Source organism: Trachurus trachurus (assembly GCF_905171665.1).
Source record: "Trachurus trachurus genome assembly, chromosome: 6".
Lineage (NCBI taxonomy): Eukaryota > Metazoa > Chordata > Actinopteri > Carangiformes > Carangidae > Trachurus > Trachurus trachurus.
Window position 1 is genome coordinate 12,703,091 of NC_139897.1, and position 21,886 is coordinate 12,724,976.

The following is a 21,886-nucleotide window of genomic DNA, read 5'->3' on the forward strand; positions in this document are numbered from 1 at the left end:
ATGCTCTGATTCCGGCTGGAGTCGGGCACCGACCGTAGAAGTCATTACAGAAAGAAGGAGAGAAGGGACACCTCATCTATCTGAAACAAGCACGTAGACACATCGATGAATGAATTGCTGTTGGCGCAGACTTCAAACTTTGACCCTGCTCAGGAATGAAGTGTTGATACTCTCAGTGCTGAAACTTCGCCTCACTCTTTTTCTTCCTGCTGTCGCATCTTTCTTTCTCATTATGTTGTAGCTGCCACCCACTTTCTGGAGAATGCACCTGCTCTGCAGGATGGACAGGGCTTTACTGTAATGAGACCTGCCCGCCTGGATACTTTGGAGAGGGATGCATGCTGCCTTGCAGCTGCACCAATGGAGCTGATTGCCATTCTGTCACCGGTTCCTGCATATGTGCCCCTGGGTTCATGGTAAGTTTCATGTACCTTCACTGCTCTACAGTGGCTGCTGTCATTGTAATTTTCTATTGTTATATTTGATGTTGGAGGTCTTATTATTTATTAAATTGCTACTTATTTTATTTTTATTTGATCTTCATGTGTCTCATGACATCTAACTCTGAACACAATGAAATGGCAGCACAGTTATGATAAACAATTCATCACACAGCCAACATTTACTGAAGAATAGTAAAGAAAGGAAGAAAGAGTGGAAAACTTATGATCTGTTGAACCACATAGCAAATGACAGAGGAGGGAAAGTAAAAAAGGACACACATGAAGACACAATTTCAGTCCTTAAATGTCCTTAAAATTAGGCTATACTTTACTCTGTGTTTTCATTTTAATCTCTGCTGCAGTAAATGTCAACTTGTAAGTCATGTTTTTGCTTACGTTCGTTTTTTCTCGAAATTTATCACAGGTTGATTGTCAGTGTAACCTTGCTGCTCGTCATCTTTGTTTTACTAAAGAGAATCTCTAATGATATATCAATAATAATATAAAGAGATTGCAGTAAGGGTATCTCATAACACTAGTGCTTCATCCCTCTACAGTATGAACTTCACTTGAAAAGGTTGTAGCGTTGATTTATATTTCATGTTATTTGTGGCCCTAGTAAAATGTTTGCGTCAGTGCGGCCATAATGTCTTGGAAGTGGTCCCAGTATTACTTTAGTGGCTTTTTATACATGGACAGCCAGAAGCAAGGTGAGACATTTTATTATTGCCTCATTATGGATGGGCTCTGTTGCACCACAGGAAATTCCTTGCTAAAAAGTGCAGTCATCAATAATTAGTTGGTGTGTATTTTACAAATGCGCTTGATATACCTGAACTCTTAGCGTCGGAAAAGACGAGCCGAGACTAGCGAGCTCGGATCAGTGCTCCTCGACCAATTGGGAGGAAATTGAATCTTTGACCTATATACAGTACGTTTCTGTCTTAGTAGTTTTTCTGCAGCCATATTGTCCCCCTTTTACAACTGTCAAATTAGTTGGGTAACTTCAATCAGTTTTCCCATTGTATTTCTTGTCTCGCAATCTGAAGTTACAGAGCAACAGCGACCGAGAGGGTACATTTCTGCCAACATTACATTTCAGTGGAAATTGCCTGTGTCTTACAGCGGGCCACTGTGGTGAATTGAGCTACCGAGCGGGGCCGCAGACTGTGTCTTAATTTGCTCCACCTGTTCTCTTTGGCGGCTGCTGGGAAGGGCTGCCAGATCCATTAAACAGACCTAGAGGGCAGGAGCTGGATAGAAAAGGAGGCAGTCAGATGGGAACAGACACACCTCATATGGTGGATTGGTCTGTTTGTGTGTGTGTGTGTGTGTGTGTGTGCGAGCAAGAGAGAGAGAAAAAGAGAGGAGTGAGCAATCGCGTTTTTTTGTTCTTTTAACAAAGCTGCTGCTGTGCAAACAACACAGATGGTTTGTTAGAAAGGTAGGGCTGTGATCGTCTTGAGTGTGTAACTTTTTGTCATGTGCGTGGCATATGATCATTATCGCTTAGTGGGATTTTAAAATGCGGCTAATGATGGCGTTGGGGATGTGATTGGTGGTGAAGTCATTTCTCTAGGGGGCTGCTGATAGGACTAAGCCTCCCCGCTGCATCTTTGTTCTGGAGTCCCATCTGGGGGCAAACTAAGCAAAGTGTTGGAGCAGACTGAGCTCCTGCACGCTTGATTTAGCTCTAGTAATTGGACATGCTCTTTCTGACTGGGACAAAGTGATTACATGTTACCTATTCAGGCATTGTCCTTTGCAATCTGCAGCATGTACTCCATAGCAACATTTCTCCCCTATGTCTACAGTTTGTAGAGATTCTGTTGACACTGCGGTATTTGAGATATGAATGCATTAGAAATGGCTTCCAGTCTGCATTTGTAGGTGGTGAAAACAAATCATTTTCCCATCTCTGAGGGCTTTCTAGCCTCATCAAAAGGTTCAGCGGTTCATTTTCTGTCTTGCTGCATGAATTTTAAACCGCAGTCACTCATCCTGCAGTCAGATGAACTGTTAAGGAGTGAGACTGATTGGTAATTAGTGCTGCCATTTGCATCAAGTCTCAGTGGGTACCAAGCTGATCAATGCCATGTCAGCGAGAGACTTTCTGGAACAATAAATAAATAAATAAAAACTCCCCAATTACATTAAGATACTAATAGGTATGAATTTGGTGCCTGGGGATGACCTGGCTGCTTCTTAGTGGGCTCAGGTCTGGTTGCTGCCTTCATTGACTGCGTAGTTATGTAAGGTCCTCCTGCTCTCATGCGATGGACTGACAGCCCGTGTATTAATAATGATTCTCCACATACAGACTTCTATTCTTCACAGCTCAGAAGGAATATGAATCAGTCGACTAATGAGAGAGCTGCCTTTCCCCCTCTTGAGAGCGGACCAACCGATGGTCTCTGCACCTTGAGGGTTAAACCATGTGGAATCTGACGCAGCCATGGATGCAACAAAATCCATGTGGTCATTTGTGGCTGCATGACGTTTTATCCATGAGTCCAGTCACCAGTAAATTGCCTCTGCTCTGAAGACAGGCTGAACACCCACCCACCCCACCCCCCCTCACCCCCCTCACCCCCGCCAACACCCCCTGGCGGGTCGAACTCCTCTCCCCACTTAACAACTGTAACTGAACTGCTATTGTTAGCAGTCTTGAAGCTGTCATTTTCAGTAGAACAAAGGTTATTGCAACCGATTGATAAAAATTTCATTCACAGACAGGCGCTTTTATGTGGTGTACAGGGAGGAGAGATGTTTTAAGATGTGTGTCCTGCCCCTGGCGTCCACTGGCACATCTCCTCCTGCCTCCTGTTTAAACTGAGTTCAAAATGATAATGAGAGCAGCGAGCAGCCAGCAGTCCGCCAGTGCTCTGGTGAGCGAAGCAAGAGCCACTCAGGACTCCTCTGGGCCACTAATTGGAACTCTAAATCATCGTGTCACCTGTCACTCAAGATCGGGGGTTGGAAGGGAAGGTGTGGGAATCCATAGACTGGCTGTGATCTCAGGCTTAGGGAGGGACGAGACCCGTGGAGGTGGGCTGTGCTCGGCTTTTTAAAGCAGAGAAATTCTAATGACCGAAGGCTGCAGAAGGACATAGGGAAGGAATACTCCATGTTCTCTACCCGATAGCTTCGCGCTAATGCAAGAGTAGGAGACTCAAAGGCTACACCAGCCAGCATGGCTGCCGATATCCCACTGGTGTGCTTGTTAATAGCAGACTGAGACTTGGCTGCAGTCTGTTAGCAGTGTCTCGGGGATCTAGCTTTCCCCTCCCATCCGTCCACCTCACTGTGGAATGTAATTGTTTGACTCTTACAGATTTTGCAGTACACACCTTTTTGTGTGGGCAACAAGTAGATGCAGCTAATTAGAGGAAAATGACATGATTTTCAATGACCGTTGACTGGCTTGGACTCTTGGTCTTTGATTTGTTAGATGAAACTTTTGAGCACTGCCTTGCTCCACTCTGGGAATTAATCACTCTTGGTGGTCTCTCTTATTATGTCTACACAAGTCCCCTACATCTTTCAGCAGCATAGACCCACAGCCTAAGTTTGTTTAGAGCAGAAATAATTGTATTGCAGGCAGATTTGATAGAAGCTTGATTGGAGATGGATGGGGTTGGGGTTCAAAGTTTTTTTTTTCTCAGAGACCCCCCGTGAGAGTAACCTAAAAGGAGAGAGAGAGAGCAAGAGAGAATGAAAGAGTAGTAGAGCGATGGGGTGAGGCAAAGCTGCAGAAAAGGGAAGCGGGGCTGGCAGTAGGTGCTGTCAGAATGTATATATAGACTGCATAATTGGAAGCTATGAGGCGAAAGCTTGGGGTGATCAAGAGTGGTCCCTGCTCTTGAACTTCAGTCCCTATCGTAAATCCATTGAGTTTTACAGTTCCCTCTCTCCCCAGTCTGTATACAGAGAAGCGCTTTCTGTCTGCATCTGCTCACACTATATTATTCCTATTTTGGGGCTGCCAGAGTCAGCATTTATTGCCATGCTGAATCTTTGCCTCATGACTTTGCATTATTTCTACCACAGGGCGAGGACTGTGCTACCGGGTGTCCCCCTGGTCTGTATGGACCGAGCTGCATGTCCACCTGCTCCTGCCATAATCATGCATCCTGCTCACCTGTCGATGGCTCCTGCGTCTGCAGGGAAGGTACAGTATAACTGAATTTGGTGGAGACTCAGAGCAGCTGCTGAGTGAGATCGCTACACTGACTGTAGATGAGCTGAAGAGAAATATTCTGACATTACCTGCATACATAGTTACGATCTGACTTGTCTTACCTTCTGTACCTGAGAATGTAAGACTAATTGGCTGTTTACTGATTCGCGCTTTGTCACACACATCTGCCAGACTGACCCCGCTGCCAGATAACCTATTCTCTCCTGGCTATGTACATTTTTCTTTTTTAATAAAAGATTAAATGATGAACATAAAATAATCTCAATGATAAGTCATTTTTTCGGGGAACATTTTGTCGTCTGGGTGACATCCTGTTCTATTCTGTTCTATTCTGAAATTATATTCATAAATGTGAGTTGCAGACTTTTGGTTTGTGACCATTTAAAACCAGACATCTACTTGAATGATTTTTACCTCTGGGGAACGTCTCATCTGAGGGATTTTTAGAGACCATGAAGTTTTCAAGTTTCAATTAAAGGATGTCTTGTTGGAAGTTAGGGCCCCATCCGTGAACTGCAACATTCCTGGGTGTTTCTAGTTTTGTGGTATTTGGTCAAAAAATATTGGATAATTAGACTCTTGCATTTATAGTTGTGCCAAAGGGAAGGTTAAGGTCTCACTAAAGTTATTTCACCTGGGGGAAGCAGAAATAGGTTTTCAGACTTTTCACTCTTCCACAAACGTTGTGGTGGCACCAGGGGAACAGTCAGGGTATCTCCAAAGTCAGCAGGCCCTTGAACCTGTACAAAACATAATCCTCATCCATTCAGAAGTTAATGAGATTTCTGGTCTGGCTAAGTGACTGACAGATGTCACAACCTGGCGACCTTATCGTATGGCTGGCACACCCTTTTCAACAGCCAAAAAGAAAAAAGTTTATTCAACAAGCCCAGGACATTTAAATACATAACACAAAACTCTACAATCGATGCAATGTGAATGTAGACTCAGCGGTGGTGGATGTGCTGGATGTGCTGAAAACAAAGTACAAGGAAATATCTAACAAAGGACTGAAGCATCCCAACTAAATGGCTGCCCACAGGGAAGGTGAGAGAGACACTGGCAGCAGCAGCCGGAGCTTTTATAGGCTGTTAGCACCGGGCCCAGTTGATATCATTTGGCACAGATTAGGAAAGGGCAAAGGTTGTTGCATGAGGCAATACCGTGATGGCTAAAGCTACAAATAAACAAGATTTTTGCAAAATAGATGGGAAAATATCCCTTGCATCACACTTCCCCCTCATGTTGAGGGTTTGAACTCCAGGTGTAGCTGTATCCATGATGTCTAAAGGCTGATGTTTCTCTGATTTCTTTGACCCCAGGATGGCAGGGAGTGGACTGCTCCATCCTCTGCTCCAGCGGCACATGGGGTCTGGGCTGCAATCAGACATGTTTATGTGGCAATGGAGCTGCATGTGACCCTGTGGATGGCATCTGCACATGTTCTCCAGGGTGGAGGGGAGAGCACTGCGACGAGCCCTGTCCTGTAAGATGCTCCTGCTCTTAATCCCTTTGGCTCTTCACCATTTTGGACCGTAATACAACTTGTGGTGTCTTCTTGTACCATGTTTTAAAACAGTATGTTTTTTTTAAATCTTTGTTAGGATGGCACCTATGGGCTGGAGTGTCGCGAGCGCTGCGACTGCACCCATGCTAATGGCTGTGACCCCGTGAGTGGCTACTGCCGCTGCTACCCCGGCTGGACAGGTCAGTCCATTTCTGCTTGTGCAAAAACAATAATGAGAGGAAGCAGACATGAGGTGCAGGGATAAGCACTAAACTGTATTTTCTATTCTAATCAGGGGAAATCAAAAGCACCGCAAACAACTCTGACATACTTGTTTTACAAAACAGAAGAATATGCTGCGGCATTATGATTTGTGTTTTACAGTATGTTTACAGAATGTCTAAGCAGTGTTTTGTTAATTAAATGTTCAATTTGTTTTGCCACTGAGCCAGCGGGGTATGTGAATGAGAGATGTTGAGAATTGAGCTCTAAATTAATTCTGTTGGCTGACACTCTGGATGTTGGTATGCAATCATGCTTATATTGCATCCATTATTATTTATACACAACATCTGAAGTGACTCACCAGATAAATACTTGGAGATCAAATTATTTGCCCAGAATGCCCCAGTGAGTTTTAACCATGCTGACGATGATATATGATATTTTTTATTTCCGGCTCTGTTAATTATTTGAAGTTGCAGGTCGTTGTGAAATCGCAATGATCCCACTGCCGTATTTATACATCAGAGGATTCACTCTCGTTTGAACTCTCATCCCCCTCCAGACGCAAATTCTCAGTTTTAGGTGAACATATGTCTTCTCTTTGTTTCTTGTCATTTCAAACATTTGCTTACAGGAAAAGAGCAGTAGGAGGTAGGAAAGTGTGAATGTCACAGCAAGGGTGAGGATCATTATTCTCAAAAATGAAGCGTTGCATCTGAATGTCAAATACGGGGGGCAAGCAAAGGACCTGGTCTCTGAGCCTGGGTGGAGAGGTGCAGTCAGGGAGGGAATAGATTCAGCAGGAAAGGTCAAGCCTGTGAGCTCTCAGCAGCCCACTCCATTCAGCCTCCTGAGCTTAGGGCATTTATTCTGGGAGAAAAAAAAAAAAGTGGGTTTTATTATCTGCAAGAACGGTGCCAGCAAAACGGGCCTCTCATGCTCTGAATCCTGCACAGGTCGGGACCATCTGTCAGCCTTAATTGAGTCACCGGGGTGCTGGACTGGGGGCAGCCTGCAGCCCAGTGGGCCACACAAACACACATACATACATACTTGAGTCGCCGAGGCTTGACAATGGGCTCTCTGTAGGAAGGAGCACCTAGAGAGAGGACAATGTGGGATTCGTCACAGGGCTAAGTCAGGGATGGAATAAAATGGCTATTTACAGAAGCACTATAGCCATTTCTTCTCCGCAGACACTGTCATACCGACTCCACAAGTTGGCATGGCATCCTACTTTGCTGTCAACTTCCTGTTTGTTTTATTGCGAGGGTTGCATGAACTGTCAAGAGGCCCGTCTCCAGGAGTACGTGCGGGTAAGTGGCTAAGCTGCCTGTGACCCACACAGCTATTGCCGGGCTGTCGTAAGCATGACATCAGCCAACTAAGATTTAAAACAGTGCTCTGTGACGACTGACGAGACGACTTGAAGCGGGGGGCGTTGACTCGTACCGGTCCATGTTGGATAGGACTTCACCCTTTATTTCTGAGCAGATTGTAGTTCATGTCAAAGAGCAGTTAAGGTGAATGTGTGTTTACATGCACTGAGAAAGAGGGAGAGAGAGAGAGAGAGGGATTGAGTTAAAGAGGGAGAGCGAGGTTTGCTTTGCTCTCCCTCTCTACAAATTGGATAGTGAGACCTCTGGCACTTCTCAGCAAAAAGCCTCCTTTGAAGAGACTTCAGTTCTGGCTTCTCTCACTCTTTCTTCTTCTCCCTCACTAGGCATCCAAAGCCCCTCTGTTTGTCACCATTAGACTGAAAAGTGTGATGCTCTGTCCGCGCTCATTTTCTGACAGTAAAGGCAGTCACTGTTTTTTTCTGCCTGGCCTAGCAGAACCTCAAACACACTTGCACAAGCCTTGCCCTCCTTTTGATCTCCATGGCTGGGCTTCTGACTAAATCACTGCTACCATGCCCCCTCCTCATCAGCACTAACATTTCCTTTCCGTTACTCACTTCATTCCAGCCCTAAGGCGCCCTGGTTACTGTATAACATTGGTCCCCTGAGTTTAGTCCAGGTTTAATTCAAAGGTACTGCACTAATGCTGCTTTAATGGCCACACCATTCTCAGATATTCTCATTCAAAGGAAATTTCAAATGAGGCTTCGAACTAAGGGCTGGCGCTTGAAAGGTTGGAGAGTTTGTGCACATGTGTCTGCACGTCTGTGTGTGTGTCAGTGTTTGCAGCGAAATATTTCATTTTATAAACCTGCATGTACGTAGAGTAGAGTACATGTGACTTCTCCCCCTTTTTTCTGATGGCATGGGTACAGCTGTGAGAAAACGTGCTGCTCCCAAGGATGTGCTAATGCATTCATGTACAGAGTGAGAGCGCTGTATGGATGCAGTGTTTTGCGTTTGTTGGTTGGATCTGCGCCAGATGCACAGTGACACTTCCAGACTGTGCTCTTGTAGCCTGAATACTTCCCTTCGGCTCTGTACACTACCGCGGCTCTGCTGAAAGAGAATGGGAGACAAGCTCGGCCTCTCCCGAGACCCAACCCTGTTAATCAACACAGTGCACTGGCAGGGAGCCCCAGTCAGATCAAAAATAAAATACATTTGGAAAGGAGAAACAGAGTCTGAAAGGATGGGCTGAACTGAAAAGAAAAAAACACACACTCCAAACTGCTGCTGCTTCTTCATTGAGGACTAAAATCAATGGAGGGTCCATGCAGGGTGAAAAACCCTCTACAGATCCGCTGTGATCAGACATTGTGAATGCTGCACTTTGATGATGTGTCTTTACTGAAGGCGCGCTAACACAGTATTACAACATCTTTGTTCTTTGCCTTCCTAGTGTGCATTAGCTGAATATGTGTCATTTCTCTGTCCCTGTGCAGGAATCCACTGTGATAATGTGTGTCCACGAGGCTTCTGGGGACCCAACTGTTCGGTCAGCTGCTCCTGTCAGAACGGAGGATCCTGCTCTCCAGAGGACGGCACATGTGTGTGTGCACCTGGATACAGAGGAACCTCCTGCAAACGAAGTGAGCATCCTTATCTGTCTCTGGGCAGCTTCCCCTCTCTAACCAGGCTTGTAGAAACCGTGGAGAGAGCGGTGTAAGAAGAACAAACTCCATCACACAACTGACCTTGCTTTTTCGCTTTGATCTTTGAAGAACTGTTGAAGGGTGAGCCAGGCGAGGAGAGGCGGCGCATTGTCGGCCGTAACTGCTTGAGTGTAAACTCTTCATCACTGCTATCACTTAATCACAGCGTCTTTACCCCCGTGCAGCAACCCCGCCAACCAGACACGCAGATGCACACACACACAGAGACACACAGGCGCATGTACTTCAACCCCCCTACCCTGTCCTCCACAGCCAACTCTCAGTGGGAGACTCACAGTCCTCACCCGGGGCTCATCAGAGGGCGTGCTCGCTGGGAGTGCCAGCTCTGCTTTCTGAATGGGGTCTGTCTGAAGCTGCTCTCAAGTGATGAGCTCACTGATTGGGAGTGAAATTCACAGTCACAAACCTGTAAACATCAATTTGAGTGGAATGTAAGAGAGCGACTTAAACAAGCTCTGTGTGTGTGTGTGTGTGTGTGTGTGTGTGTGTGTGTGTGTGTGGTGTGTGAGACAGGAAATGATTACTCCTCCAAATTCAATGTTTACACAGATAATTTCCTCGTCGGGTGAAAAGCTTGTAACTGCAGATTTGCTGCGTTTTCCTGTTGAAACTTTAATTGAAGGATTACATGCTTCTCCTCTTCTCCAGAGGCTGATAAAGGTGCATCACACCTGCTGCTTTAAATAATATCAAAACCCATGGGGAAACTTACCATTGTATGGTTGTCAAACAACAACCCAGGGTGTTTTTGTCACAACCTAATAGGTTTCTATTTTCGAAACCCCCAATCGTCTCCTGAGAGCGCTGATATCGGAGTATGAATTTTCCCAAATCACTCCGTGAAAAAAGGAACATAACATGGGTATTTAATGCTCTCACTGTAGTGAATAGAAAATATGTTTTTTAATATAAACTGCAGCCTCTTATCACCGTTGCACAGTTAAGACTTGTAAAACGTTCTTATAATTATCTTTCTATCACCTTTTGAACATTTCTTAATGGTTCACATTCTTTTAATAAGAATCCACATTATTAACGCACTGTTGTATGTGTCGAGCTACTCTCAAGATATTACATTAAAACAGACTTTCATTATTCTTTTAACTCATTTACTACTCCATCTGTGGCACCAGATGAAATAAAAGTTACTACAACAAAGAAAGACTTTCCTGCTTTTTCCCTCCCTTTGCTGTCTCTCCTAATCTTTTCTGCTTTAATTCTTCTGGCCTTGATTTTTCTGCACTCCCTTGATCACTCTTGTCACGCCTTGTTTCATTATTATATATATATACTGTACCTCTTGTGCCACCCAACATTGTCAACTGATTCCCTTTCCTCTCTCTTTTCATACTCTGATGATTACAGTCTGCTCTCCGGGCTTCTACGGGCACCGCTGCAGCCAGTCGTGTCCACAGTGTGTCCACAGCACCGGGCCCTGCCATCACATCACAGGCCACTGTGAATGCCTTTCCGGATTCGCTGGCTCGCTCTGTAACCAAGGCAAGTACTGTAGCCTTCTGTGTCCCTTTGACCTTTCCCTGCTGTTTCACTAACCGTCAAATCCATTCACTGTGAAGTTTTTAGTATTTGCTGCTGGAAAATGGTAAAACAGTTTATATCTGAAAATGTCTTGGCATTTTGTCTTGGCATAAAATACAAAAATCTGTATTTAAATGGTCAGACAATGGCAGTGAATATAAAAAACTGAAACCATACGTTTTGGGACTATACTGTCTGATAAATCACAATGTGCTGAAACCTAGAAAATCTTAGGATGCTCTCACATGTCAATAAAATGCCTCTGTGACAAGATTTTGCGAGGACGCCTCACAGTCCTGCTCTCTGTGGCTCTAATAAGATCAAAAGATGACCTGCCGCCTCTACCACTGGCATCTTAGGCTTGAGACTTTGAATAATGCCTATTATCAGTGCAACACAGACCTAAAGGGGGGAGAAAAAAAATCAACCTTCAACAGGAGCCTGAATATTGCAGAGACCCACTTTTCAGACAAAGGATACATCAAGTAAATGTTCCTGTCTCTTCCTAACTCTGCAAAGGGAGATGCATGTAAATTGCTTCTCACAAAAACAAGGAGACAAAGACACAACATGTGCGCACATCTGTAGTTCTGGTTGAATTTCATTTCAAGGCAACGAGGCAAACTTTTTTCTTATTTTTAAATTGTCCTTGTGGTGCTGCAGAGCAAGATGTTGACAGAAAAGCTTACGTCCTTACATTATTCTCTATTTAAGCCCCAGACGTCTTTGAACTGAATTTGAACGATACACTTTTAAGTCTTGAGGCACTTTAACACATCTTTGTCCCTCTGAGCCAACATCAATTTTAAATGGAACTCATATTCACAAATGAGTGTGGAAAGATTTGTAATTGTCACCTAATGTGTTGACAATAAGTGTCTCTTTAATAATGTAGCTGGTACTCTAGTTGTATATTAAACATTTAAAGAACATTCAAACTGAAACCTATAAACAAATTAGAGGTAAAATGTCAACTACATGTAAAAAATTTAAATGTGTAGCACTAATTTAAATAAATTAATTAAGGAGCATTGATGAATAATGAATAGTGGATATTACACTATAATGTAGCTGCAAACAGAGTTAACAAGTGTAAGACTTATTGTGAGACACCCACACTTGGTTGTTAGAGTGTAAATTAATAATTTATCACAACAAAGTAATGCAAACATTTCTTTGTGAATTGTAGGAGAAATTAATGAAGGATGTCTTCACAAATAAAGTTTAATTGTTTGCGAATACTCTGCATCGATAAGCACCTAAAAATATCAATATAGCTGCATAATGCTACGCTATACAAACGTTCATAAAAAGTTAATATGGTGCTTGTAGATAGTAAGTAGTTTTGGTTTATCCAATATTTATTCATGTGTGTGACCAGAGGTGTTGTATTTGTCAAGTCAGCAGTTTCTCTTTGGCCATGAAGTGCAATAAAAATCACGTTTTCCATCACTGTGTTGAGGAGAAATACCTACAATCCACTGTAGGTTTTACGTCTAATAATAATTTACCCTTTTTTTTAATAAATTACAGAAAGGCAGAGGGGAGTTTTGGAATTCTCTTTCATGGCTTTGAGCAATGTCTTACAAATAAAAGTTTAATAGGTTAGCTCAAGGAAAGGAAGAAGAAATAACGAGAACCAGCGCTAATTTGTCTGGACTATAATTACTGGTGAGCAGGCGTTAGGCCATGAGGGACGAAGGTGGCCAACAACATGCACATTCTCCTCTTGTTGAGCCTCGTTGGCGTCCTCACTTGTCCTCCGTCCAGCACAGAGTCCCAGCCCTAATGAAGCTCTCCTGGTGTGTTGAGTCTTGAATCCCCAGAAGCAGCAGTATGGGGGAGCCAACCTCGTGGCCTAATGACAACCTGCTTGAAGGAGCTTGAAAGAGCTCTCAAGAAGAGGGGAAAGCCAGTTGAAATGTAATCATTAAAATCACCCCACAAGAAAATGAGTTAGACCCATGTCTTTCACAGCCAGCCACCTTATCTGATATGTGTAACTCTGGGCTATTCTCTTTATATGAAACCTTTTGATGTGTCCGCTGGTGCTGCTGCAGCTCCCTCATCCTGATGGTTATGGATACACCTTGGCTCACTTTGTCCCATGGTCCAACAAGAAAACACAATGGAGGTTTCACTGGAAATTACATCTTTTATTGAAGAGTGCCAGAGAGCATTGAAATATTAATTTCATAAAAAATGTATAGAGTGGTCTGTGTACATGGTCTATTTTAATTCTGTGGCACATCACTCATTCCACTCTAGTGAATGGAAATGGGGCAGTCGTGCCACAGGAGGCAGTGATTGACTCCTCCTTTTGTCTAAACAGATCACTTCATGTCCACTCAAACAAAACAATATCATCCATTAGAGAATTATGTTTACACAACCTTTTGCAGGATGAGTTTGTTTGTACTGTATAAACGCGCTCACAATAATGTGTCCAAGTTTGATGTCATAATGTTAATGGATTTTGTTGGTCTTTGCATGAAAGTGATAACGTGCAGATCAGGGTTGTTTTTTCAAGTGATGTTTTGTCTATGTGTGTGTGTGTGTGTGTGTGTGTGTGTGTGTGTGTGTGTGTGTGGGTTTTCTTCTGTGTGTCCCAGTGTGTCCAAGTGGCAGGTATGGGAGGGCCTGTGGTGAGATCTGCCTCTGCACCAACAACGGCACCTGCAACCCCATCGATGGCTCCTGCCAATGTTTCCCTGGCTGGATAGGAGAGGACTGCTCACAGGGTATGGATGGCTTCTCTCCTATAATGTTGTGTTCAGTCCCCCCTCTTCCCCGTCCCCCCTCCCTCTCTCTCATTGTCTGTCTCCACTCCTAATTTCTCTCTTTCGCTTACCTTCATACACATCTATCATTTTTGTGGCCCCCCCATTTCCAAGAACTACCCTGAGCCCCAGCTGATGTAAAACACATAGTTTGCTTAAATGATTGTTGTAATACATTATGCTCTTTGATTAACAGCACTGTAGGCCTAAGATCATTAGCAAAGCTTGAGCTGTCATGCCGTGTGAAATTGATGTTTGGTTTTTCATTGCATTAACTACTTAAAGTAAAAAAAAACAACTTCAGATCAGATAGATGTTACATTACCAGTGCTTTACTGGGCTTCTTCTTCAACCTGACGCCGACGTCTACTCACATAACACAGATGATGGGAAAACGGAGGGGAGAGTTCACACCAGATTTTTAATTTTTTTTTGCAAGGATGTGTGTTAAATGTACTGTGGAATATTGTATGTGCGTGGTTGTGTTTGAGTTTGTATGGGAGAGTGTGTGACCATGAGCTTGACTGTGTCTCTGGCGTCTGCAGCCTGTCCCTCTGGGCACTGGGGCCCTGATTGTCTCAACTCGTGTAACTGTCACAACGGAGCCCAGTGCAGTGCCTACGATGGGGAGTGCAGGTGCAGCCCCGGCTGGACCGGACTCTACTGCACACAGCGTGAGTCTCACATGCAGTTAGTAGACACACACTGTCATCTACTGGCACTCCAGCAGTACTGCAGCAGACGACGAATGAGAAACAAGACATTTTTGTCAGAGGCAACTGGATGATACTAGGTTTCTGTTTACTTTATTTATTTAACTTCTTTTTTTTTTTTTTAACAAAAGCAACAGCAAAATAAAACAGATTTTTAGTCCATTATTTTGCTTGTTATAAATTCCAGTCACTCACACAGGGATAATGCAGACCATCAACATCAGTCCACTAATTTGAATTCCATTATGTTTCACCCCAAGGGTTTATTCAGTCTTTTTTCATGGTGCCATGCTCCTGCTGTTGTGCATGGAAATAACATTTGTTTTAACAGTTTTTTTTCTTCCTACCTCACAGAGATTCTTACTATTCACAGTCGTCTTGTGCTTTATCTCCACCTCTGTTATGTCCACAGCATAAATGCATTTTCTGCTGAAGCAGGAAATGTTTCATTTCCATTCATTCTCATTGTCCCTTATTGAGTATGCTGCAGAGACATTGAACGTTATTGATTTTGCTGCACCTTTGCAATATGACCTTGACTCTATACATTGTCTTCCTCTCTCTTTGTTTTCTCCGCCCCCTCCCATCCCAACATATTATCCATCTCATGTCCCAGGCTGTCCTTCAGGGTTCTACGGCAGGGATTGCTCTGAAGTCTGTCGCTGCCAAAACGGTGCAGACTGCGACCACATCACCGGCCAGTGTGCTTGCCGGACAGGCTTCATTGGGACGAGCTGTGAGCAGAGTTGAGTAGGCCCAGCTCATTCTGAGCAAAAATTTCCCTGTGGATGAGTGTGGTTATGTGTATGTGTTCTATAAACACTTTGGCTCCCACTCTCTAAGTGCTTTAATTTTGATGGGTGTAGTAATGCACCTCTCTCCCATGCAGAGTGTCTTGCTGGCACATTTGGGTATGGTTGCCAGCAGCTCTGCGAGTGCCTGAACAATGCAACCTGTGACTATGTTACTGGAACATGCTACTGCAGCCCCGGATATAAAGGCATCAGGTGTGATCAAGGTGAGGGGCGATCGAGCCGATCGAGACTCTCCACTGTAATATCACTCGAGCGCAGATGTGCACACGATGTTTAAACAACCCACTTCCTGTGTCTGTAGCAGCTCTGATGATGGAGGAGCTGAACCCCTACACCAAGATTAGCCCAGCGCGAGGCTCTGAGCGCCAGTCAGCGGGGGCCGTCATGGGCATCATCTTTCTCCTCCTCATCATAATGGCCATGCTCAGTCTGTTTGTGTGGTACAGACAGAGGCAGAGGGACAAAGGCCACGAGATCCAGCCCAGTGTGTCCTACACACAGGAGATGCACATCACCAACACTGACTATTCACTCTCTGGTAAGACACTTAATCACTATGACTGAACATTAGTCCACCAGTCAAATATACATGTTTGATTATGTTCAATTTATTTAGAGTAAAAACCAATCTGTTCAAATGTCCATGTATTTGAATACACAGATTGAGTTTTAAATCTTTCAACCTGCTGTTTGAACCCTCAGAGTGTGGCAGTACCGTAGCGATGAGGACGAGTGCTGCAGAGGTCAATCAGAGCCAGAGCGGCAGCAGCAGCAGCGCCCAGTGCTTCTCCAACCCCAGTTACCACACTGTGGCCCAGTGTAACGTTGTCTCCACCATCTCTAGTAACCTGGATGGGACCCTGACCCTCAAAGTATGACCGATCTCCATGTGTGTTTCCATGAAACACCCATTTCCCAGTAACACACTGCAGCAACAACACACTTTGCTCTTCCTTTCACAGCCAGGCACCCTGAAAAGCAGAAATGGCTCCGAGTGGAGGGCCTACTGCAACCTCAACGATCTAGGTTGGTTTTCCTCTCTCTCTTACATGAACCCCTGAATATACGTAGACTTTGTTGGACGGTCACTTCAAGGGCAAAGACGCATGTGCCATTAGTGCAAACCTTTCAATGACACCAACCTGGACATCGCTATCCTGCTGTGAATGAAGATGAACCAGGGGGTTCCTGTTAAGAAGTAACCTTTGCTCTGATTTTGATAAGATATGCGGGTGGGACAGAGAAATCAGCGCTGCAGAGGTGAATAGGGGTCACTGTGAGCTCATTAGTCCTCTCTCACTTCCCCCGGTTGCACACTTCTATGTGATGACTTGCACTGGGTCAAGCGGTACACTCGTGGTCTATGGGTTACAGAAAATTAAGTGTGATAATAAAATTACTTAATAATAGCTTAGATTTCAGGTTTATTAGCTCTCTCCCTTTTCCTATTTGGCATTTAGCTCCAATACATTTAATGAATGCTTTATAAAACACTATAATTTGGCTTTATCACTTTATTTGTCAATAGCTGTAACTCCTGCTCTGTAAACATCATGAATGGAAATGTAGTAAAACAAAGTAGCAAAGATGTATAAATGTGTCTTTATGGGAGAAGTTATATTGTTGCCAATTACTGTGCTTTTACAGACAATTAAAAATTGCCTCAGTACAATACACTTGTATTATGTTATAAACAGTGTATGAAATGTTAACATACTCTTTATAAATGCTAAACTCTTATATACATAGATGATTCCTCATAGTCTCTGGGATTGTGATGGTGCAAACTAAAATAGATTGTAAAAACTGTGCTGCCGATATGAAAAGCTGTGCTTGTGTTCCCATTACAGGCTCATTACTGCTAAGCAGCATGCGAAAATCTGAATATCTTCATACGATTTGGGCTTTGTCATGCTTGACTTAAAAGTCAGATATCTTGATCTGCACATTCCAGTTTGTGTTCGAGCGCACAGCACATCAGTCTTAATGACAAGTCACTTCCAGAGAAAGTCGTGCATGTTCGTCCTGATGTACTGAAGGGTGCATCCGTCCATTAGACGGATGTCGCCTGGCGCCAGACGCGTCTTCTATTCATGATGTTTTGTTGTTTTGGCAAATATCCCATCATGACCACCGTTGATTATACGTGTAAGCTTGTAAGCCTCAGGGGAATGTGATAGAAAGCGGGCGAAGTGTTCAATAACATCCCCCAGTCACATTCCTCATTTTCATCCAACAAAGTAAGACGCACTACATTGTCCCTTAATGAGATACTTGCTGTCAGCCTTCGCACATCGGGGGAATTCATATGTGATGCTTGACTTTTGTGTTTTGACATTTGTTACAGATGTTCAACAGGGAGAGACACAGACACAGAGAGGGTCGAGAAAAGGTAAATAATTCAGTGTAAGAACAGTACGTGCGTAAGTGTGTGTGAGTGTGTGCGCAGACATACGTTGCATGTAGAATCCTGTTCAGCTTCACCAGCACCAATATTACAAAATCCTTTTATGCTCAACAGCCCATGTATCAGTTTCCCCATTTGGTTTCTCTTCCCCTCCGAGACTGCTATTTATGTGACCTGAAATCCCATATCCTTATATTCTCTATGATTTATGTGAAAACTCTCTCCACTTTGGACAAGATCATGGTGGGCTGAGGTTTTGTTCCAACGGTAATTGCTCTCTATGGCTCAGTGCCCGATACGTCATTTTGTCTCCCACACTGTGCAGTCGGTGGTGAATGTGAGGGACCCAGGGGTGTGAAGAGTGGTCTGAAGGAGCTTTGCTGCGGTCTCTAATGAGGCCTCTTATCAGGCTGATGAGACTGTTATGGATGAGATGAGCCCTCCACTTTCTCCCCTTTGTACTCTGATTACTATATACCACCATTAGTCACATGTCAGAGACAAAAGAAGTACAACTTCTTCCGAATAGCGATGATTTTCATTGCTATTCTCCCGGCCTCGCTGATGTCTCTTTAAATTTGACTTGTGCTGTCTAGAGTCTAGCATTAATACCACTGCTATAGGTAAGTGACAATCTCTTCATCTCTGCTGATACCGAATATGTCCTTGTCTCGCAGCCGCTGCAGATTACATCAAGGGCTCCATGTGCAGCAACAGCTCCTGCTCCCTCAATAGTGAGAATCCATATGCCACCATTAGAGACCCACCGGGGTTGGCTTGCAAGCATACAGAGAGCAGTTATGTGGAGATGAAGTCCCCCTCCCACCGTGAAGTGCCCTTTGGAGGCACTGCCACCCTCCTGGGCAGTGCAAGCAGGAATGTCTATGATGTTGGTGAGTGCGTTGTTGCTCTGATGTGTGGAGCTCAGCAGGGTCCTGCAGCTTATGGCCTCTCTGGTCATGCCCCCTGCTGTGAGCCTGTACAGACTCTGTAAGCCGTGATAAGAGGAAGTGTGAGCTGCCTGCCACTCTATTGCATGCACCTCTCCTCTCTCCTCCCTCTCTTCTCCTCTGTGTGTGCCCGTCACTTTTCTACTTCAGTGAGTCTTATGCACCTCTCCTTTTTTCCCTCCTCCTCCTTCTCTCCCGAACTATCACAGAGCCGACGGTGAGCGTCCTGCAGGGACCCAATGGAATGGCCACCGGCTTCTCCCAGAGCCCCTATGACCTTCCCCGCAGCAGCCACATCCCCAACCACTATGACATACTGCCGATGCGTCACAGCCCCACACACACACCCCCGCCACCCCCAGAAAGCCCCAGCTCCCTCCTCTAGAGGGTAAACGTTCCCACCTGGCCCTGACAGCGTGCCCACATCCAGGCAACATTCAGCCAACTCTCAACCAACAGCCCTCCCTCGTGTCTCTGTACGTGTTTGATTTAGATACTGAGATGTGGAGATGAAGGGACGGCCACAGCTCCTCTGGACCCTGCTCTCTTTGGCTCCCTCACTCACAATATTTCTGTGACCCTGAAGGAGGGAGGGGAGGAAAAGAGTGTCCCACACACCAGCGACCATTCGTCCATTTTATTTTCTTACAGAACTGATCACTCAAACTGCTGCCCGGCCTCTTTATGGACCTCCTGAAGTGGAACCTAATGGTTCCAGACTGCGCTATGGGCGGCGTACATGGATTGTTTGGGGGGATTATTTACAGGGAGAGAGCTATAGTCACTCATTTTTAGCCCATGGTATAGGTTTACTACTAAGGCAGCCAAGTGTTTATAATATCCCCTAAACAAAAGGGATTTCATCAGGAAGGTATAGCAACCTTGACCGTGTCAAAGCAAGTTAAGATTTACCACATAGACACCAGAGTTTATGGTCCTTCACTGTGTGCAGCAGCTGCATCTTAATGTTGAGCTGACATGAAGTGATTACGATCATCTGCTCTGAAGTTAAGACATGTTCTGCCATATAGTCAAGAAACCTCTGTTCTAAATGTTAAACGTGGAAACGTAGCTGAGAGCGAACCCAGTCTGATGAAGCATGGATAAATAATAAAATATATTGTAATGGTCCTTTATTCATTCTTACGCGGTAATGATCACACAATTAATATTAATGTGATCTCTGTCTGTAACTTGAGATTTTCTTTTAAGTTACAGTGTAAATGAGGCCCAGTGTATGTATTCAGGTCACCAGTGTTCATGCCCCTGTTGTATAACTGAGTTACACACTCACACACACACACACTTACACACACATACACACACACACAGTAGGTCTAAACTTTGGATTATTCCCCACACTGATGAAGTGATCAGATCTTGTGTTGTTTTCTATGTGGAAAGCATTTTTCTTGCAAATGTCTTAGTTTACATTTTTGAAATATTGGGTGTTAAGAAGGGATTGTTTTGACTTTTTATGTTTTGTATTTATTAAGGCAATTGCTTTATTCATTAATTTATATTAGTGATGGTGAAGTTTTATCAATGTGACACTAGGATTTAAAAAAAAAAAGAAAAGAAAAGATGAGCATGATCAGATAATGGATACCCACCGATGTAGATAACACACAATTTATCTTCTTGTGAGATGATCAGTGTCATTTTGTGAACCGTTTTTGAAGTCACTTAGATTGTTATTTCTCTCTCTGTCAGACTGTAAATTTAAAGTAAGGTTTCATCTGACCAACTCTAGACCCACAAATACCATGTGCAGTATTTACAAAGGGAACTGTATGTAAAAAGTCCATTTTCAAAAATGTTTTATGTTTGTATCAGGCTAAGTAACTTATTTATTGAAGATAATTTATTAATTCACTATGTGAATTCCATTTCACCCTCTGTAGAAGCAATAACATGTTGACAATCGATGCCCAGACAGCATTTCATTAGTACTGGACATTATCTTTGACCATCTTTGACCAGTGTGGTGACAGTGGATCATATTTTATGTGGCTGTTTTTCCTCCGAGGAACGTTTTTCCAGTTGCTGTCATATCAATGCTGCTTGTTGTTTTGGTACATAAATTTCAAATTAAAAGCCTATTCTATCATCAGAAACCTGTTTCAGTCAGGTCTATACAGATAGAGGGTGACTTTAATGAATTCACTGCTGATGTCAAGTGTTGGACAGGACATGTCTCTCCTCATCTGTGGCGGGGAATATTGAAATGTCACAGTGATGAATGTTGACGAGACTGTTTGTTGCAGGTGAATGAAGGTTTCCACTAACAAATAAGAAATGTTATTCAAGTCTGTAGCAGAGTGCTTACCATTTATGACCTTCCTCTGCCTGAATTACAAAGTGTCAAAATGTTTTGAGTCTAGAATCAACAGGTGAGAAAAATCATGGCCACGCATTATTTTTTGTAAACATCCTCTAGACTCAAGAATTGGCCCACTCTATCAGAGAGCTCTCATGTTAAATAGACTCTTCAAAGAGGTGACTATGCAATTTCGGCTCTGCGCAGCTTGGGATTTGAATAGCACTTTATTATTTTAAAGGTATGTCAAGCTTATCTTCAAACAACGAGACGCTGGTGGCAAACTTCAGTCAGGGGACAGAATCACCCTCATATTTATTGTATGAGAAAAGGCTGAATTCCTACAGTCAGCACCACCACTGTTTCATTTCTAATAAACCTGACAGTGTGGGAATTCAACCTTTTCCTGAACTGTACTCCAGGCTGAGAAGCATGACTGTGGCACCTCTGACCACCGCCAGCATCACTGACGAGAAGTTGCTCTGTTGCACTGAGCGGGGGGCTTCAGAGTGAACATAGCACCACCACAGAGCGCTAGCTGTGTTGGTGAGAGTGTACTGTAGATACTGGTGATACAATGAAAGTTTAATGTGTTTGACAGACTTATCAGATGCTGAAACACTGCACGGAAGTTTGAAACACACACTGACAGGATTTTACAGCATTTTTATCTTTAATCACATCCATCAGGAGCAGAACAATAGGAATGATGGTCAACACGACACCTCCACCATAGTGACGTCCTGGGGTACATTTGCCTTTTTATTGATGTAAAGTTACTTTTTAATTTCCCTTGGTACCTTTCTACGAGATTTGCACCAGGAGACGAGATGTTGATTATCAAATATTTTGAAATTGTTACCATATGAATTGAGATAATGCAAGATATTCCTTTATTAGTCCCAAAGTG

General features: G+C 43.8%; 1 protein-coding gene across 1 annotated transcript in view; it reads left to right on the forward strand.

The window, feature by feature from the left end:
* The window catches only part of megf11 (multiple EGF-like-domains 11), a gene marked incomplete at both ends in the record, with an annotated part of 50,962 nt that extends 31,921 nt beyond the window's left edge, over positions 1-19,041 (forward strand). Inside the window, 16 exons of the mRNA XM_083972983.1 lie at positions 242-416; positions 4,494-4,614; positions 5,967-6,130; positions 6,249-6,351; positions 9,222-9,368; positions 10,818-10,961; positions 13,604-13,732; positions 14,317-14,445; positions 15,101-15,229; positions 15,374-15,502; positions 15,601-15,837; positions 16,002-16,171; positions 16,262-16,325; positions 17,647-17,691; positions 18,384-18,599; positions 18,866-19,041. Coding sequence (XP_083829109.1) covers positions 242-416; positions 4,494-4,614; positions 5,967-6,130; positions 6,249-6,351; positions 9,222-9,368; positions 10,818-10,961; positions 13,604-13,732; positions 14,317-14,445; positions 15,101-15,229; positions 15,374-15,502; positions 15,601-15,837; positions 16,002-16,171; positions 16,262-16,325; positions 17,647-17,691; positions 18,384-18,599; positions 18,866-19,041 — 2,278 coding nt within the window. The remainder of the gene's footprint in view (positions 1-241; positions 417-4,493; positions 4,615-5,966; positions 6,131-6,248; positions 6,352-9,221; positions 9,369-10,817; positions 10,962-13,603; positions 13,733-14,316; positions 14,446-15,100; positions 15,230-15,373; positions 15,503-15,600; positions 15,838-16,001; positions 16,172-16,261; positions 16,326-17,646; positions 17,692-18,383; positions 18,600-18,865) is intronic.
* Positions 19,042-21,886: the final 2,845 nt, after the last annotated feature.